This window comes from Lipomyces oligophaga (assembly GCF_038497815.1).
Source record: "Lipomyces oligophaga strain CBS 7107 unplaced genomic scaffold V1516scaffold_8, whole genome shotgun sequence".
Classification (NCBI taxonomy): Eukaryota; Fungi; Ascomycota; class Lipomycetes; order Lipomycetales; family Lipomycetaceae; genus Lipomyces; species [Lipomyces] oligophaga.
Window position 1 is genome coordinate 474762 of NW_027117792.1, and position 18972 is coordinate 493733.

At 43.9% G+C, this 18972-nt stretch overlaps 8 protein-coding genes across 8 annotated transcripts; 5 read left to right on the forward strand and 3 right to left on the reverse strand.

Annotated features, from left to right (window-relative positions):
- Window positions 1-50: 50 nt before the first annotated feature.
- Window positions 51-2168, forward strand: V1516DRAFT_629167 (uncharacterized protein; the record flags this gene model as incomplete). Its single annotated transcript, XM_066919879.1, has 2 exons — window positions 51-1727; window positions 1833-2168. The coding sequence occupies 2 exons, from the start codon at window positions 51-53 to the stop codon at window positions 2166-2168; spliced, it is 2013 nt and encodes a 670-aa protein (XP_066775425.1).
- A 1273-nt stretch (window positions 2169-3441) lies between these two features.
- Window positions 3442-5264, forward strand: V1516DRAFT_567585 (peptidase S8/S53 domain-containing protein). Its single transcript, XM_066919225.1, has 4 exons — window positions 3442-3907; window positions 3962-4082; window positions 4131-4405; window positions 4476-5264. Exons 1-4 carry the CDS (start codon window positions 3680-3682, stop codon window positions 5019-5021), a joined length of 1170 nt encoding a protein of 389 aa, XP_066775426.1. The 5' UTR covers window positions 3442-3679; the 3' UTR covers window positions 5022-5264.
- Window positions 5265-5506: 242 nt separating this feature from the next.
- V1516DRAFT_697283 (uncharacterized protein) lies at window positions 5507-6564 on the forward strand (the record flags this gene model as incomplete). Its single annotated transcript, XM_066924081.1, has 5 exons — window positions 5507-5545; window positions 5600-5668; window positions 5717-6102; window positions 6169-6317; window positions 6362-6564. The coding sequence occupies 5 exons, from the start codon at window positions 5507-5509 to the stop codon at window positions 6562-6564; spliced, it is 846 nt and encodes a 281-aa protein (XP_066775427.1).
- V1516DRAFT_642842 (DHHC palmitoyltransferase-domain-containing protein) lies at window positions 6464-8145 on the reverse strand. The gene is made up of 3 exons (XM_066920126.1): window positions 7434-8145; window positions 7246-7385; window positions 6464-7195 (listed from the first exon to the last, which is right to left on the reverse strand). The coding sequence occupies exons 1-3, from the start codon at window positions 7894-7896 to the stop codon at window positions 6692-6694; spliced, it is 1107 nt and encodes a 368-aa protein (XP_066775428.1). The 5' UTR covers window positions 7897-8145; the 3' UTR covers window positions 6464-6691.
- V1516DRAFT_681223 (DNA polymerase family B-domain-containing protein) lies at window positions 8144-11855 on the forward strand. The gene is made up of 6 exons (XM_066923218.1): window positions 8144-8466; window positions 8519-8587; window positions 8635-8708; window positions 8762-9037; window positions 9086-9163; window positions 9215-11855. The coding sequence occupies exons 1-6, from the start codon at window positions 8274-8276 to the stop codon at window positions 11765-11767; spliced, it is 3243 nt and encodes a 1080-aa protein (XP_066775429.1). The 5' UTR covers window positions 8144-8273; the 3' UTR covers window positions 11768-11855.
- Window positions 11856-11936: 81 nt separating this feature from the next.
- On the forward strand, window positions 11937-14280 carry V1516DRAFT_681225 (uncharacterized protein). The gene has a single exon (XM_066923219.1). It carries the CDS (start codon window positions 12376-12378, stop codon window positions 14149-14151), a length of 1776 nt encoding a protein of 591 aa, XP_066775430.1. The 5' UTR covers window positions 11937-12375; the 3' UTR covers window positions 14152-14280.
- V1516DRAFT_563366 (FAD dependent oxidoreductase) lies at window positions 14210-15804 on the reverse strand. The gene is made up of 3 exons (XM_066919220.1): window positions 15404-15804; window positions 15013-15358; window positions 14210-14954 (listed from the first exon to the last, which is right to left on the reverse strand). The coding sequence occupies exons 1-3, from the start codon at window positions 15430-15432 to the stop codon at window positions 14268-14270; spliced, it is 1062 nt and encodes a 353-aa protein (XP_066775431.1). The 5' UTR covers window positions 15433-15804; the 3' UTR covers window positions 14210-14267.
- On the reverse strand, window positions 15774-18933 carry V1516DRAFT_714019 (adaptin N terminal region-domain-containing protein). The gene is made up of 2 exons (XM_066924325.1): window positions 18629-18933; window positions 15774-18567 (listed from the first exon to the last, which is right to left on the reverse strand). Exons 1-2 carry the CDS (start codon window positions 18818-18820, stop codon window positions 16177-16179), a joined length of 2583 nt encoding a protein of 860 aa, XP_066775432.1. The 5' UTR covers window positions 18821-18933; the 3' UTR covers window positions 15774-16176.
- Window positions 18934-18972: the final 39 nt, after the last annotated feature.

The window sequence follows — 18972 nt, forward strand, 5'->3', positions numbered from 1 at the left end:
CGCTGCTTCCCGTCATCTGAACAGAGATCATTTCTCTCTCCCCGCTCCAAATGCTTCTCATCTGGCTTCTTCTCGACTTGCCTGCAGCAGTATCCGCTGCTGCCACGGCCTTCAACATTTCCGACACGTACTATCTCTATTCCTCCTCGAACGTCTTTTATTCCGCGGCCGTCTCGTCCGCAGTCTCTCTCTCCAACTCCACACTCGCCAGCAATGTCGACTCTGCTGCCATCTCGGTTCTGGCTCAGCCTCCAGATAGCTCTTCTCTGATTTTAGGACCCGACGGCGCTGTGTACGCTTTTCACGGTTATTGCTCATCGGGAAAGTTCCACATATCAACATATTCAATAGCCAATGACTCTTGGTCAGAGCTGGAACTTACAGATTCGACAAACAGTTCATATCGGAAAGGTTCCATCTACTTCAACTCACAAGATAGTCGTGATCCGCTAATATACATATTTGGAGGAGTCTGTTCATCTGACGGTGAATTATCTTATTCCAATTCGCTGTCTGCATATAACTCTTCCTCCTCTTCGTTTGTCTCCACTGACAATCCGAATCCTCCTATTGCTCTAGCCTATGCTGCTGCGGTCTCTGTAAATAACCAGACAGTTATGATGGGAGGCAAGGCATTCGCAGGCTGGATAGGCATGTCTCAACTGGCAATCTGGGATGATCTAACTTGGTCGTATCAGACAGTCAACACGGATGGACAGATTGACAGTCGAACGGCTGCATTGGCTCTAGCAAATCAGCTTGGAACAGAAATTATAGTGATAGGTGGATACGTGGATGGCAGAGCTGCTTCTCCCACAATGGTCAAGCTCGACATTGGCTCGGACAATTGGTCCTGGTCCATACCCGAAATTGCTTCGAGTTTACCGAATGTGACAGCAGCGACAATTTTGCCTGGTGAGATCTTACTTGGTATAACTTCGGGTACCAGTCCAGAAGTGTTTCTTCTTAACATTACAACTTGGAGCTATATTTCATCTTATTCGTCTACTACACTACAGACTGCTTTGAAACTACTAGACCAACAACTGGCCGGCCGGCTATCTTCCTCTAACTCATCAACTTCGTCTCAGTCGCTGCATAATCACCTTTCGAAGGGTATACTAGCCGCTATCATTGTTTGCTCAGTCATCGCGGGAATTTCGTGTTTTGTTCTCTTATTTGTTGTGCTTTTCAAGTGGTATAACAAATATCGGCAATCAGTCTCAATTACTCCAAATACGGACAAGGGAATGTTCCTTCCGTCCAATTTCAACCAGCGGCCTCTCGAAAATGACGAGACAGATTCCTACAGTGACAATGATGGAGCGAGTACTACGACTTGGGAAGAAAAGCGCAGGAGATGGATCAAGCATACTCTTGAGGAGCCTCAAGCCGAGTTTGCAGCAGGTATTGGATCAAATGAGCCTGGGACCAGTAGTAGAGAATGCGATAGCGGAAATAATTCGAGACTATCAGCTAACGATGATTCCGTTCGGATGAATCGAAACAGTGTTATAAGCTCAATAACTACGTCGTCGACGGCATCGAACGAATCACGTAAAGCGTTGTTTGGTATCAACCGCAATAGCTTAAAGAGCTTCCGGTCCGGTAGGAAATCTGCAGTACCTAATAGTCAAGTGCAGGGACTGACGGGCGATTCTGCTTTTCGCGGATTCCGACGACGTAGTACGAATGGGCGAATGACCCTTTCTGGAGCAGCTCTAGCGGTCACCGCATCATCCAGGAACAAGCATGTTAGCTATGGATTGAATGTACCGGAGCTAAATATTGGATCTATGGACAGAAGTGTTCAAAGTCGACGTGTTTCGAAGTCCAATCGACCACTAACTGCGACTGCCTCGTCAACGACTACGGCAGATATCGGCGACGATGATGACGTTTTGTATGAAATGTTCAAGGACCGAGAAGTTCAAGTACTGGTTAGCACTAGAAGAAAGGGCCAACTCAAAGTTATGAATCCAGACGAAGCTCCACAGTCACCTTCGAGTCAGCAACGTCCGGGAACAAGTGATTCTCAGATAAGCCGAATATCTGAGCGTCCAGAATCATCTAGTTCGAGCACAACGAAGAGAACTCGCTGGTTGGTGGGTAGTCCTACTACAGAAGTAATTGATGCCGATGAAAAACATAGAAGGTCAGACTACTAGCAGGCTTGGAATTCTCGGTCGTAAATCTAGCGGACTATTCAAATGAAGCATAGATATCAAGATGCGGAAGCAAATCTGATTATATTGTAATTTGTATTTTTGGTAGTTTTTGGTTTAATTTGGTGTTTTGGGTTGTGCTTTGAATACTCTCTAATCGATGAAATTCTATGAATGAATGATATAGAAGTAGCTTTGGAAACGCCGAAGAAAACTCGGTCTGAACGCGTTTTCAGAAATGACAATACTACATTTGTTTACATCTTACTACAATAGGAAGGTTTGACTGCGAAAGCAGTCAGAGAACCGCAAAATTAGGGATCCCACAGAGGAGATAGCAGAACAAAGACAGCCCCAGTTCAGAAATATTTGGATTGAAGACTGGACTGGTTTCAGTATAATGGTGATGCGCCGGTTACAATTCGATTGAGTTTGTAATGAATTAAACCAAGCAAAAGGGTTGCTATGACGGAGTAAAGCTTAAAGGAAAGTGACCGGCGTTCTGACTTTTCGATTAAGCATGCACGAAACTAGTCAGTCGGTGGATGTCCATGAATCTGGGTGGACGCCAGCTGATGGCTGAGGATAGCGGAAAACCTATGCGGGGATGGCACCTGTATCAATGTCTAGTTTTGTACCGTAATTTAAGTTGGGTGGAAATGTGACTGGAACATGGAAGCAAGATCACGAATAGTGGAGCCTCCAATGCAGAATAGTCGTTGCTAATTGCTCTGTTGTTAATCTAGGTGATTTGTGATTGTTCAAGCTAAAACTCTGAAATCTCGGTGCTGCCGTTGCCAGCGAAGATTTGTGCTATAGGTTACAGTTTTATCATGCCTGCGTTTGCAAATGCTTCTGGAGCTCGAAAGATCCAGGATACCCCTCTCTACGTGCACACAACGCTGCAGAAACGAAGTAAAGTATCAACTTCCTATGTCTTGTGGGAAGCACTAGTTCACGCGACTCACCTGTTCTCGTATATTGACTCGTTGGCATATATCTCATGCGTCCGTAAATTCGATGACATAATTGCGTAAAGTCTCCGCCTGTACTAAACTACATGGAAAATATGTGCGAGAAGTATGGACCAAGAGTTGCGATAGGCCTAGCTCAGCTCACTTCTGATATCGAAAGTAATTAGCTGTGCACAGCGCCAGATTCTAGTCTAGTTTAACATATGCATAGCTGTCTACATAATGTTGCCTTGGGGTGCAAGCAGTTAAGACATAAAATTGTTCCAATTGCACATAATTTTTTCATTTCCGTCCAGTTTAGGCAATTCAATAACAAGACATAGACCCCTCCGCCGATTGCTGATTCTGATCTCAAACTAGCCATGTCGTTCGCTCCCTCTGGAACAGACTTTGGTCGGTGAATAAATGACAAAAATACCCACATTATTTATATCCTGTCCTGAACTGTAAAGTGCTGAGATTCGATAGAGGTCTGAATCAAGATTCCCAGTACGGCTAGAGTGGGGGCTTCTTTGGCTCTCGAGTTTCCGGCGGAGCACTATGGCTTGCAAAGCTATAATTTCCTTGCTGTTGCTGTGTCTGCTAACTTCCTGTGCTTGCGCAACTGTTCTGATTCAGCTTGCTGCTAACGCGAGCATCGAGGATTACCTCGATGAGCATCCAAGGATCAAGTCTAGAGTTTCTAGAACTTACTCGATAGGAAACTTTCGTGCGATAGCAGCCGATGTCGATGACTCTTTTGCACAGAAGATCTCAGTCGAGCCCGAAGTATAAATTATACTATTTTCAGTCATTCTCTTCTAATATAATTGTCTGATCTAGGTGGAGAGTGCTTCTCCTGATATCCAACTCCATGCTTTGGACGCGACTTCTATCGTGACTCAGGATCACGCTCCTCGACACTTGGCTCGATTGGCACAGCATGCTAAGCTCTCGGCATCTGGTGAATATAATTGGAATGGCTTTCCTTTCATTGATCCTAACTTACTTTTGACTCTTGGTGCAGAAACTAATTTCAATTTTTCCTATAATTCTACTGCTGGTGAGGGCGTAGATGCCTATGTCATTGATACTGGCATCTACATAGCCCATCCTGATCTAGAAGGCCGTGCCGTACATGGTCAAGACTTCACTGGAGAAGGAACTGACGATGGAAATGGTCACGGAACTCATGTTGCAGGGCTCATTGGTAGTAAGACGTTTGGAGTTGCAAAGAAGATAAACTTGATTGCTGTGAAAGTCCTCGGTGCGACTGGAGGCGGAACTGTAAGAGCTCGAGATAACTTACACTGCGCCTTGGCTTTATCATAATCTACGATATCTGACTATCTTCTAGCTTTCGAACGTCATCGCGGGTATAGAGTATGCAGCTAATCAACAGATGGCCACGAAGCGACCTTCCGTCGCCAATCTCTCTCTTGGTGCTGTGTATAATGCTATTCTCAACAGTGCCATCAAGGGAGCGACTGAGAGTGGGCTTGCAGTGGTGGTAGCAGCTGGAAATAGTGGAATTCCTGCATGTGCTATTTCGCCTGCGTCTTCTCGGGACGCACTCACAGTAGGAGCTCTTGATGATGCATACGATCAAATAGCATCGTTCAGTAACTGGGGTCACTGTGTTGATATTTTTGCTTCTGGAGTTGCTGTGGTCAGTTTGCTGAACGAAAACAATGGCACTGTTGCTTTATCCGGTACTTCAATGGCTAGTCCGATAATTGCTGGCCTCGTTGGTTACTTTATGAGTTTAGGTGACGACATCAGTTCTGCCTTTGAACATGTCAAAAATGCTGCAACTCCAAACATGATTAACTGGCTACAAATATTTTTTCGTCCGTTTACTCCAAATAAGATTGGGTTCATTGATATTCCTAGCGATTTGTAACTTGGATACACTCAGTCACGATATACCCAGATTTGCCAGTGATTGTATGACAACAGTATGCAATGATCAGTTTCAAGAAGATTTATTCTCTTAGTCTGAGTAGTATTAGCTCATACCCTTGTAACTGTGAATGCTCTACCGGCTTTCTTTTCTATATTCTGAGATCTCGCTCCGTTGCTGTATCGGTATTGACCGTCTGAGAACCTATTTCTTCGTGTTTTTGTGAAGGTACTGTATTTCTGCTGCCTGATGTTTCTTTAGGTTTGCAGTTCTATGTTCTGTTAATAGTTTAATACCCTCATTGAATTTTCTAACTTTCTGCGCGTAAATGTTGATCTGAGTTGGATTGATTATGCTATCAGTAAATGTCAAAGTGCTTTGTAATTTCAGCCATCTGAGGCTCCGTCAGATTTAAAAATCATAGAAATCCCAAGTCCTCTGGATGTTCGATTATAGCGGCAGCTAACAACTACAACTATCAAACCATGTGTGAGGAAGCTTTGAAAGCAGCTCGCGCCAATGTTGTGAGTATTAGAATTTGATTTTTGTAAATTCAGAGGTTATTGCTGACGATATAGGCTCGCTATGAGGATAACGAAGCAGGACGGCCTGAATTTGATTCCTCCAGAGAATTTGTCATGACTAGAGTGAGTATGGCAATCAATTCTGAAGAATATTTGGTATTAATTGTCTAGACTGTCAATCCTTCATGGAAACCGGGAGATGGCGCATCGGACGACGAGTGGACAAAGCACAAGAAAGTATCGATAAATCCTGCAGATCAGCCTGCATTGGAAGTCTACAAACTGCTGATCTCGGGCATTGTTCCACGTCCAATTGGATTTCTGTCCACGATAAACCCGGAAACAGGGAAAGGCAATCTGGCTCCGTACAGTTTCTTTGAGGTTGTAGCTAGCGAACCCCCGACATTCATTGTGTCTGTCGCTGGAAGTAAAGACTCCCTCTTGCATATTAGAGAGACAAAAGAGACAGTTATCAACGTTATCAGCGAATGGTTTATCGATGCGGCAAATTATACAAGTATCACTTCACCGACTGAGATTTCAGAATGGGAACTTAGGTGCGCAACACTCTAATTTTTCTCTCTATCAGGAGAAATGTTATTAACTAACTATCCGTTAATTAGTGGACTGACTCCTCAGCCTTCCACAATCGTTAAGCCAGCTTGTGTGGCCGAGTCGGCTTTCAATATCGAATGCAAACTTGTAGATGTCTTGGAAGTGAAATCTGCACGTGCGAAAGACAAAATCAATAATCATATCCTTGTTCTGGAAGGTATTTATAGTAAACCTTCACTCGAATAATACTAACTCCTTTAGGTGTTGCTATCCACGTTCGAGAAGATATGTACGATCCTGAACGCAATATCATTGATCTTGCTAAACTTAAACCTATTGGTCGCGCAGGTGGCATTTCATACGTACGGATTCTAGAAGGATTTGAACTTCCTAGATATGAATTTGATCAGCAGCTCGAAGATGAACCAGCTCTTAAGAAGGTCGTTGGAAACCCAAAAATTTAATAATATAGATCTATATAAATTTAAATGGATTCCTAGAATTATAATTCCAGCTTACTAAGTTACAACCACCAAACCATAAAAACTCCGTTGAAAATGCTAAGCATTAAATGCAATCGTGCACTCCTCATCATGAAGGTCTAAACTCGACACTAACCCTTCCGTTATATTCGTCTTCAGCACTTGAGGTGATCACATTACTTGACCGGTTGCTGCTTAAACTATTTCGTGACAAAGTGGCATGTAGATTGTTTAGCATTTGTGATTCTTGATCAGCCTGTCGCTTGATTGCTGTAAGAACGGTAATATTTACTGGAAATGTAGTTCCGTTACCCCGCGAGTTAACAACGGGGAAAAACCACAGTAATGGATTCGAACCCATCATCTGCACAAAGTTTTGTTTGAGCCCAAGATCAAACACATTGCCCACAGATTTCGACGACGGCGGCGTACTATAGCGATAAGCGTTTGCGGCAATGTTAGATCTATATCTTTGAGTCTCCATAGCCTCTATTGTTGTTTTGTTTGAAAAGAGGAGATATAATTGGAGAGAAAAGAATATAGTGACTGCAATCCCAAACACAATAGAAAGAATGAATAAAAATGCTAGATTTAGCGAAATTAGATCGCCAGACTTATCTGTTAGATTGTCTAAAATAAAGAGTGAATGTAGTTAAAACTCACTTCATCAATCGTTTCAATGTAATCTAGAAGCACAACGCCCGAGCCCACAAAACAGACGACACAAAACAACACGACGTATCCAAGAAACAGAATGAAAACTTTATAGTTTGCAAAACCAATGCATGTAGAAAACCATGGACCTTTTACAAATTAGTCGACCTCCTCGGTCAAACAAAAAGCTTACTTACAGTGATGATCCATCCTCAGAACACAACGGCCACATGTGCTGCAATGATGAGTTCGGTCCGGTTTCCATATCTTGCATTTCGAGCAAAAACGCTTTTGTCCATTATCTTTCGTTAAGATTCCAAGCGAAGAAGGCGCATTTGGCGGAAGTAAACCGCCGGATTCTAGGTCAAGCTCTTGATTTGGATCCGCAACTAGCGTTCTGGGAGGTCCGACAGCACCATTTCGAACGATCATGACGTAGCAAATCACACACTGCAGGTAAAAATAGGAGCCAAAAACCACGATAAAAAAAGAAAGACATCCAGAAAGAGAGCGAAGGCCGATTCTGATAATGAGAACATAAGCAGCCCAAGCTAAAAGCGAGTTCGTCAATATCCACGGGAAGGCAGTCGCCATACTCATACAAAGCACATTCAGTTGAGCAGCTACTCCATCGGAACGCATTGGCGAAATGAGAACCATTCTGAAATCTAAAAAAGCAGTCTTTCAAGAAGAATTTTTGTAAAATTAGAATATCACTGAAATGTTTCCAGACCAGCCTCTTTACATCAGCTAGACCTTTGTCCCTTCACCTGTAAATAAGTTACTCGGGCAAGACGGATACATAGCCACATGGAATTAGACCCTTATATTGTTAGCCCGCATTTGGTCATGTACTAGTCTCGTAGCACAGTGCCGACGCGTGATTGACACGGTCCAATTCGCGTTAAGAGGCTTCCCGACACGTACCTGCTCTAATCTGAGAACAGATTTAGTTGACTGTTTCAACTTCTTTTGCTTCATTCGGATTCATGAAGTAAAATCACATTCGGTTTCCACGTCAAATCACCCCTCAGACAATGTCGTCTGCAATAAAACGTCCCACTCCGTTAGCTGATCTTACCAATATGCAGCATACTGCCTCGACTACTTTGGAGAGCGCGGACATAAAGAGGGCGCGTCATCTGGGCTCCTCAGGACGGCGTCATAAGCCCAGCAAGTTTGAAGAGGATTTAGAGTCGATCAGCAAAGAACTCGAAGAGATACAAGATCGTAAGCATTGTCTATTTCGTGATCGCTGACTCCATTACTAATGACGATATAGAGAGCGCTTTTGACCAAAAATGGGCACGACCAGTTCTCGAACCATTTGATTCTCGCTCGACTGAAATCCGTACGTATTTCTCTGTGACTGCGCCCATGATACTAATCTAGATCTAGATTTTCAGCAGATCGATGCAGAAGAGGCCATACAGGATGGAAACGCTACCGTTCGACTATTTGGCGTCACAGAGGTATGTAGAATACGTAACTATATTCTCCTATAAGCAATACTGACTTAGTTCAGCATGGTCACTCGATTATGTGCAATTTGACTGGTTTTCATCATTATTTCTACGTTCAAGCACCTTATGGCTTTGAGCAATATCACATCAACTCCTTGACAAACTACTTGCTGCATGCGTTTCCTGATGCTATCTGGGGGATCGAGATGACGACTCGGTGGAGTCTCATGTATTATCTCGGAGATAAGCCCAGTCCGTTTCTCAAAATTATTCTAAAAGATCCTCGTCATTTCAATCGTATTAGAAACGCTTTTGAACGGGGCGAGATCGGATGGAAGGTTAGTGCACAATGTCAAGTTTTTAAAGCTGTACTAATAATTCGATAGGAAGAGAATGTTGGGTTTGCATTAGAAACTACTTATGACAATATTGCGTATGTATTACGTGCGATGGTTGATACACATGTAAGCTGGTCTTCCACCTGGATGAATTACAATTTGTTAACAAAGCTGAAGATGTCTGGTATGAGCTGGATTACTCTACCGGCAGGGAAATACAGACTTATGAAAGATAATAGAAAGGTATCTTCTTGCCAAATCGAAGTGTCGATCGCACATGATCAACTGGTTTCACATGCATCTGAAGGCGAATGGCTCAAGATGGCACCGCTTCGTATTCTCAGCTTTGATATCGAGTGTGCAGGTCGAAAGGGTATCTTCCCTGATCCTGAAGTAGACCCTGTTATTCAGATTGCAAATGTTGTGTCGCAGCATGGTGATGCAAAGCCATTTGTTAGAAACGTGTTCACACTGAATACTTGTTCGCCGATAGTGGGCAGCCAAGTGATAGAGAACAAGAATGAGAAGGATATGTTAATGGGTTGGCGCAATTTTGTTCGTGAAGTCGACCCTGATGTCATTATTGGATATAATATTGTTAACTTTGATTTTCCTTATTTGCTGGATCGCGCAAGGGCACTTAAGGTATCCGATTTCCCATATTTCAGTCGCCTGCCGCAGGTCAGACAGGATATGAAGGATTCTACGTTTTCTTCGAAGGCATATGGCACTAGGGAGTCCAAAGTCATAAACATTGAAGGTCGACTACAGTTTGACATGCTACAACTGGTTCAACGTGATTACAAATTGCGAAGCTACACTTTGAATGCTGTGAGTGCTCACTTTCTTGGCGAGCAGAAAGAAGATGTCCATCATTCTATCATTACAGACTTGCAAAATGGTACTGCAGAATCAAGACGGCGATTAGCGGTTTATTGTTTGAAAGATGCGTATTTGCCGATGAGATTGATGGAGAAATTGATGTCTTTAATCAACTATACAGAGATGGCAAGAGTAACCGGTGTTCCTTTTAGTTATTTGCTATCACGAGGACAGCAAATCAAAGTTGTCTCGCAGCTGTTCAGAAAAGCTCTTGAGCTCAATCTTGTGATTCCGAATATGCATCAAGAAGGATCTTCAGATGAACAGTATGAGGGTGCAACGGTTATCGAGCCAATTCGTGGATATTACAATGTTCCAATTGCTACGCTTGATTTCTCCAGTTTGTATCCCAGTATTATGATGGCTCATAACTTATGTTATACTACCCTGCTAACACCGGAGTATTTGAAGCGTGCCGGCTCCAGCTTAGTCTTGGATGAAGATTATGAAAGAACGCCTAATGGAGATTGCTTTGTCAAGGTTAATAAGCGTAAAGGTGTATTACCGGTCATTCTGGAGGAGCTATTAGGCGCTCGTAAACGTGCAAAGGCAGATCTTAAAAAGGAAACAGATCCATTCAAACGAGCAGTCTTGGATGGAAGACAATTGGCGTTGAAGATTTCAGCAAATTCGGTCTACGGTTTCACTGGAGCAACTGTAGGAAAGCTTCCATGTCTTGCGATTTCCTCTTCCGTAACATCCTATGGGCGCCAAATGATTGATCATACTAAGACATTTGTTGAGAATCATTACGGAATTAAGAATGGCTATCAATTTGACTCACAAGTTATTTATGGTGATACAGATTCGGTAATGATCAAATTTGGGCCGGACAAGTTGGAAGAATGTATGCGCTTAGGTCAGGAAGCTGCCGAACTTGTTTCAAAGGAATTTATCAATCCGATCAAGCTTGAATTTGAGAAAGTATATTTTCCGTATTTGCTGATCAACAAGAAACGATATGCGGGGATGTATTGGACGCGACCTGACAAGCCTGACAAAATGGATACTAAAGGTATTGAAACTGTTCGGCGAGATAATTGCAGACTAGTATCTACAGTCATAGAGACAGTCTTACGAAAGATTTTGAATGACCGCGACGTGGATGGTGCACAGCAATTTGTGAAGGGAATTATTGCCGATTTGCTACAAAACAAGATAGATTTGTCCCTGCTGGTGATCACAAAGGCGCTTGCAAAGGCCGACTATGCAGCTAAACAAGCACATGTACAACTTGCAGAGAGAATGCGGAAGCGAGATGCTGGCTCAGCACCTACTCTAGGTGATCGAGTAGCATATGTGATTATTAAAGGAGCCAAGAATGATCGCAACTATGACCGGTCGGAGGATCCTTTATTTGTCTTAGAAAATAATCTTCCTATCGACACCAAATATTATCTTGAAAATCAGCTTGCGAATCCTCTGCAGAGAATCTTCGAACCTATTTTAGGCGCTCGTGCTGCCCAGCAACTTCTTACAGGAGAGCATACGCGAGCGATTACAGTGAGCGCACCGTCAGTAGGAGGGCTGATGAAGTTCGCTGTCAAGACAGAAGTATGTATGGGATGTCGAACACCACTGAAAGGCCCGTATGCCAAGGGTGCACTGTGCGCAAACTGTATTGGACGAGCCCCTCAAGTATACGGACGACAAATGACGACAGTGAATGAGATGGAGCGCCGATTTGCTCGTCTCTGGACACAATGCCAGCGCTGCCAGGGAAGTTTGCACCAAGATGTGATCTGTGGAAGTAAGGACTGTGGAATTTTCTACATGCGCAAGAAGAGTCAAAAGGAAGCGAGTGATGCACGGAAACAGTTGGCGCGATTTGATAATATGGATTGGTAACAAACATTACGCAAAAAATAATGAACTGATTATAGTTATACAGTGCTCAGTTGCTAATAGATAAATTGTAGAATGTACACACTCTTGGTTTAGGAACAAGCGCTCTCGTAGTCATTCATATACATGAATGAATCAGCTCTCACTGTCTGTCGATACCAGCCATTGTCCATCTACACAAACCCCTCCTCTTCTCTTTCGGCTGTCTGCGTGTGACCTTATCTAGTTTAGCCTAAAAAACCTTGTCTCATAACCAGCATCAGACATCCGCCGGATCTAAACCTTAAATTTTGTTGGTGCGAGCTGAGGAACGTGAAAACTGTCCCAAAAAGCTGTTCGGACGACCAACAACTGTGGCCGACTTATCTTGTTGCTTCCGCCTCCTTTGGACTGTCACGTTCACGACCTGAATCCTGTTGTTCCTTTGCTTTCTATCGCTACTCTCAAGCTCTTTCGCTTATTTCTTGTGATTCCAGTCCCCCAAGTCCATACGTTCTTGATCCCATTCTTGTCGTTCTCAACCTTTCTCTTATTGCGTTCCTCTGCGTTTGCCCTTACTTCTTCTGTTCTTCTACCTGCCTTACCCTTCCCTTTATTGTCACGAGTCGCTCATGAACACCGAAAAGCTCAAAGGCGGCGCTGGAAGCCCTACAGATATCAAATATCTCAATCAGCTGGAGGACGAAGAAAACATGGAAGCCTTTCACTTTGAGCAGGTCAATGACAAGAAGCTTGCTCAGCGCCGTGAACGTGGATACCCTGCTATAGACCAAGACGACGAAGCGTTTGCAGATATAGAGGCAGGCAAACCAAATCCATTTATTTTTGTGATAACTGTTCTTGTTTCTTTCTCGGGCTTTCTGTTTGGTTACGATACCGGTTACATTTCGTCGGCTCTGACGTCTATCGGTACTGATCTCGGAGGCCATCAGCTTTCTGATGGCGACGAGTCTCTTATCACTTCGGCGACCTCGCTCGGTGCGCTCTTAGGAGGTATTATTGCAGGCTCTATCGCCGATGCTATCGGACGTAAATGGGTTACGTTATTCGCAAACACACTTTTTGTCGTCGGTGCTGCAGTGCAGACTGGCTCGCATGAAGTGTGGCCCATGATCGGTGGTAGATTCATCATGGGCTGGGGTGTTGGCATAGCCTCGCTGGTCGCTCCTCTGTATCTATCTGAGATGGCTCCTTCGCGGTTCCGAGGAAGGCTTGTCATTTTAAATGTACTTGCGATTACTTCTGGTCAGGTCATCGCTTACGCTATCGGTGCTGGCCTTGCGCATGTTCACAATGGTTGGAGAATCCAGGTTGGTCTGTCCATGCTCCCAGCGCTCGTTCAGACTGTCATTTTCGTCTTCATGCCAGAGACTCCTAGATACCTTGTTCAACACAACAAGATTGATCAGGCACGAAAGGTCATCCGCTTTATTTATACCCCTGGTGGTGGTGTGGTTCTTCCGGAAGCCGTTGTAGAGCGAAAAATCCGACTTCTTCAGCAGTACAGTACCGTTTTAGTTGGTCCGGACGAGAATCCGACTTTTTTCAACAATCTGAAGGCAGCTTCGCGCAAGCTATATGGAATTTCAGGCAATTTCCGAGCTCTTGTAATTGCTTGCGGTCTTCAAGGTATCCAACAGCTTTCCGGATTCAATTCGCTGATGTACTTTTCATCTTCTCTGTTCCAAACCGTTGGCTTTGATAATCCCACGGCTGTTTCGCTAATCATCAGTGGAACTAACATGGCATTCACCATTGTCGCCTTTTTACTCATCGATTTGATTGGCCGTCGTAGGATTCTTCTCTGCTCTATTCCAATCATGGCCGGTGCCTTAGTCCTTGCTGCTATAGCCTTCCACTTCCTTCCGGACAACGCGACTGGTGCAAATCCTTGGGCGATCATTATTCTCATTTCAATGATGGTATATGTAGCTTCTTATGCATCTGGTATTGGTAACGTTCCATGGCAGCAATCAGAGCTGTTCCCAATCGAAGTTCGAGGTTTGGGAACGTCCATGTCAACCATGACGAATTGGGGAGGAAATTTAATTATTTCCTCAACCTACTTGAAGATGATGGATTCTATCACTCCATCTGGGACGTTTGGATTTTTTGCTGCAATGTGTGCTTGCGGCTGGATTTTTGTTCTAATGGTATATCCAGAAACAGCCTATCTTACGCTTGAATCCGTCCAGGTGATTTTGAAGGAAAAGTTTGATATCAAGCTCAGCTATCGCATGAGTGCTGCTGCTAGGCGAGAGTTCCGAGAAGAGGCTCTGCGAAAAAAGGACCATAGTGAGCACAAGGTGACATTAAGAAAAAAAGATCCAGTTGACGTTTCTGAGAAAATGGATACTGTCACTGAAATCACACCGGAACAGCAATAGGCAGCGACAAATAGTATTGCGACCCTCAGTCCGCTGACATACAACATACAGCATATACAATCACACATAAGTAGAGCTATCTATATAGACATCTAATAATAATTAATTTCTGAATATCATTCTAATAAAGCCTGTTCCACAAGGTTTACGACGCTAGTAGCCATTCCATAAGAAGATTGATAACCTGCTCCCCCAGCGCCGTAGTTGTGAACTAGCCAGCCGTCGGGGGATTTCTCTCTTTCGACGCGTGGTCCACCGACTCGGGAAGGTCGAAGACCTACATTATGTCTGATGACATCGAGCTTTCCGTCTTGTTCAAGTTCCGGACAAATCTCCAGACATCGTTGAATAATGCGCTGAGCCATATTTGGGTCTGGGGTACCGTTCCAATTGCCTTGCTGGTAACAGCCTCCGAGGATCGTTCCTCCTCCTACGCGGGACATTATGTATGTGATTTCGTCATCACCATCAGACGTACCAGAGACATTGTACATAGCCGGTGCGTGATTTCGAACAAGTACTGTCTGACCTCGGCCAGGATATACTTTCGAATCCATGACTCCGGGTAGTTTAGAAGCCATCAAACCAGTGCAGTTGACCACAATGGCCGCTCGTTGGCCGGACTTGTGAGCGTCAAAAGCTTCACGAATATGATTTATCGTTTTGTATCGGACATCGACACCAAGCACAAAGAGCTGCGACTGGAGCCAAGGCAAATAGACTTGTGTGTTGATGCAGAAAGAGTCGTACGTGATTCCTTGGACATAGCCTTTTGGTAGATTCTCTCGAGCGATCGGTTCGAACTGATGAATTTGAGTCAGTAAGTTGGAAAGTTGACGAAAATTTAAAAGCACATCTTACATTAGGGGTCAGGTCTGCAAACCAAGGACGGGCCTCCGCAAGTCCACCTAGGAGTCCACTTTCCTTTTCGAGGTCTTCTTGACGAACGTACTGAATCACTTTTTTCGACCAGATTCCAGTCGACGGCATATCTTTCGCCAGCTCAACCAAATATTCGTACGTGATCCGGTCAAATTCTTGCTGACGCTTATCTTCTTTAGTCGCAAAGCTCATCCAATTGGCTCCAGCCCATGGACTGGTATACTCGATGTCGTAGTCGCCAGGCAGATACTTGGAAATCAAGTTGATATCATACTTTCCTGTCCGCGCAAGTAATAGAGCACTTGTCAATCCCGATACACCTCCTCTGTTGGAATTAGTACTGGTGCCAAATTTAGCTCATCCGACATACCCTACTACGACGACCTTTGTTTTCTCCATGTTTCCGTTGGCGGTAAAGCTGATGCATGGAATGTAGCTATTCACGAAGATAATGAGTACTGCGGCTCCTTATCGACACGGTATGGATCTAGTCTTAACCTATTATCAATTTGATCTGATTGCTGGCTAACTTATAAATGATCTAAAGATTAAGTTATTAGAATATTATAAACAGGTTTAGCTATCGATGGATAAAAAATATTAGTAAAATATTTAAGATGATAAAGGCATGGACAATTATATCTATAAGTAAAGATACGAGAGACGGAGATCATGTCCATATTCGTGAACAATTATAAAATACCACCCTTAATAAACTATCAGCATAACTCAATCGACTAAGCCCAAAGGAGAAGTATATTATTTATTGAAAGTATATAAAGCCGTCGTTCAAAATAGCTTTGGCTGCAGGATGTTTACATATTTCCGTTTTGGGACTCCTTAGCAGACTGCTATAAGACATTTTAAAATCCAGAAATCCTTATGAATCTTTGCATTACTACCGTATATAAATCTAACTCGTGAAAGCCTGATCAATGAAATATTACAGAGAGCCAGATTACTGGCTACTAGCGTTGATGTACGAGGATCTCTTTTGTCCCGAAATCTGGAACAATTGGGCAGGATCTTCACCTGTCGCATATCATTCTAGGATAGACTCTTTTTTTGACTGGACAGAATAATCCAATGTCAACGCAATATTGAACGCTTTCCGGAAATGAGAGTCTAGGATTTAAAATTCAACTAATGTTTCAGCAGCTGGATATTGCTCTCCCCGTCACTGTCTTCTTCAACTAGGTTGTCACTGTCTTCCTCACTATCTTCACTGTCGTCGCTATCTTCCTCATCTTCTTCATCTTCCTCATCTTCTTCTTCTTCATCTTCGCCATCTTCGTCATCGTCGCTGTCAGTCTCTAAGTCACTTTCATCAAGCTCAACAACGACTTCGACTTCGCTTGCGGAGGTTTCCTCATCAGCTTGCGTTTGTTGCTCGTCCTGCTCATTCCCACCATCGTCCTCAGAATACTCATCATACTCTCCCCCACTGCCAGGCTCGCCGAAAAAATCGTCCAATGAGACATGGTAACCCTCTTCGGTAGTGGTCGTTGCAGCAGCCTGGTGCACTGGTACAACTGGTTTCTGTACTTTCGTCTTAATCACCTTACTCTGCTTCTTTTCTTTTGAGGATAGCTTCTTGCTCTTCTTACTCGCCTTCTTTTTCTTGCTACTGCTCTTCTTCGCCGCGCTCTCAATGATCTTTGTCGCCAGTCCATTCGAATAACCTCCATCTTCGTCCACCACAACCTCATCGCGGATCGAAGAATCTGCTGTCTCTGTACTCCAGTCAGGCAAACTCTTCTCACCAACCACGTTCCCATCAACAAGCATAGCTGACCCTCCAATAAGAAATTTCTCTTTACCTTGCGAGGGCGAGGGCGCATGAGGGGATGGCTTTGGTGCTTGAAGCAATAACTTGGCAAGAGATTCACCCGGAACATCCAATAGAGATTTATACATGCGTGCGCGATCTCGAAGATCATATGAAGTATCATATCTCGCCAATAGCATAATATATTCAAACAATAGGTCCATTGGATCAGCTTGCGGACGGATAGTTGGCTGCAAAGAGGCGTCTACATCGTCCGGATCTTCTCCATTGGTTAAATTATTAGAATCAGGCGTCGGCCTATCCTCGATATAATAAGAATACACTTTTGCAGCCAAAAGCACTATCTGCATCCGAGTGATTTCATCTTCTGTTTTGAAAGTCTTTGCACACTTCCGAAGAACATCTGGCGCAATCGTCTGCGCAGTTCCTGCGAATTCTCCAACGAGCCAAATGATACTCGCTCGAGCGAGAGCAACAGTCGCGGAATCCAGCGCATTTGCTAATCTTGCGACCGTTTTTATATGGTCTTTTGGCGACATCTGGATAATATACCGAACCACAGTCAAAGACTCGCCAACGAGAACATGATTTGTAGAATGAATTTGCTTCAATAGCCAGCGGAGACAGCGGCTAGCAATAACAGGAGAAATTTGTGCACAACGGCCAATGGCACGAACTGATTCAGCAACTAATAAAGGTTCACCTGTTGTAGCATAATATTGTAATTCAGACAAGATCTCAGAGACCGTAGACTCAGAGCACGAAAGAGTCAAGACCTCAATCTTCAATTTTGCAATCGCAAAACTATCTGAAGGCAGTACGTAAAAATACTTAAGAAACGGGGCGAAAAGATCCTGGTTTAGCAGTGCAAGCGCGACAATGTTGGTCATCACGACATACTGGATCTCCGAGGGCTGAGCCAATAAACGGACCAATGGTGGACCCAAGAAGGACAAATCCGCTTCTGGCACTAACGATGCAAAAAGATTTACAACAGCCATCGTGACTGCGCTATTTCGGCTTTGTAATAAAGGCTTTGCAGAAGCTAGAAGGAGTTCCAAGTCTGGGTCAATCACCCATTCTTCTTCTTCTTCTTGAGGAGTTTCATTCGAACTGTCTTCATCATCTGAATAGAAAGTGCTTGTTTTTTTTTTAGGCTTCTTGACCATTTTGCCTTTTGGAACATAGACCCTGACATATCTTGTCATGACATCTAACAACTCCACAAGTCCCCATTCCTCGACGTCGGCAAGCATTTTGCAATAACGGCGATAGTTGCTATGAAGCATCTCCAATCTATCCGGGCACATTTTCACAAAAGTCTGCACAGCAGAACCAATCACGTAGTAACTCTTATCTGACAATAGTGTATTAAGATATCCGATAAGAACTTCAAAATTGGTCTTATCCAACTCATAAGCCTTCGCAATTGCGACGGCAGCAGCACGACGAACAAGAGCGGACATGTCGACAATTGATTTTCGAATAGCAAGAAGAACAATTGGAGCAATGCTGGAAACTTTGATTCCCGACAAAACTTTGATCGCCATAGCCCGGATTTGAGGATTCTGATCTCCTAGACTCTTTTGAATCGCATTGATTGACAGTAGGGCAAGATCGGACTCCCGCTCGGCGTATTGTAAAAGATAAATGTAGACCAGTTTACGAACTTCAAGAGTCTGAGAGGCCGAGTTCTTCACAATCTCTGGGAAATATTCAGTTACGTCTTCTCCTTTGGACATGAGCTAATGTTTTCAACAGAGTCAGTCCACATGAATATTAGGGCAACGTTTGAGAAGCACTCACCGTGGCAATCGCCTTCATTCCCTGAAGTTTCTCTTTTTCACTGTGCGAATTTAAATATCGTTTTACGTCTCGAGGACGGTAAACACCGTCTTCTCCTAATTGCGGTGTGCGTGCCTGCGCTGCTGCCTCCATAGTTATCTCCTTCGCAGTCTCGAAGACCTGAGTCATTCGGGACAGCGTTGACTCCGCCATGGTAGTACTCTCAGTGCAATTGGTCAAAAACTGTACACTACTACTGTCCAATCGAATTCTAGCCTGCTTGTGCGCTCAAACTACTCACAAACGATGTCGTGTGGTCGTCGAAGGCAGTCACCTATTAATACAGCACCTCTCGACCATCTACC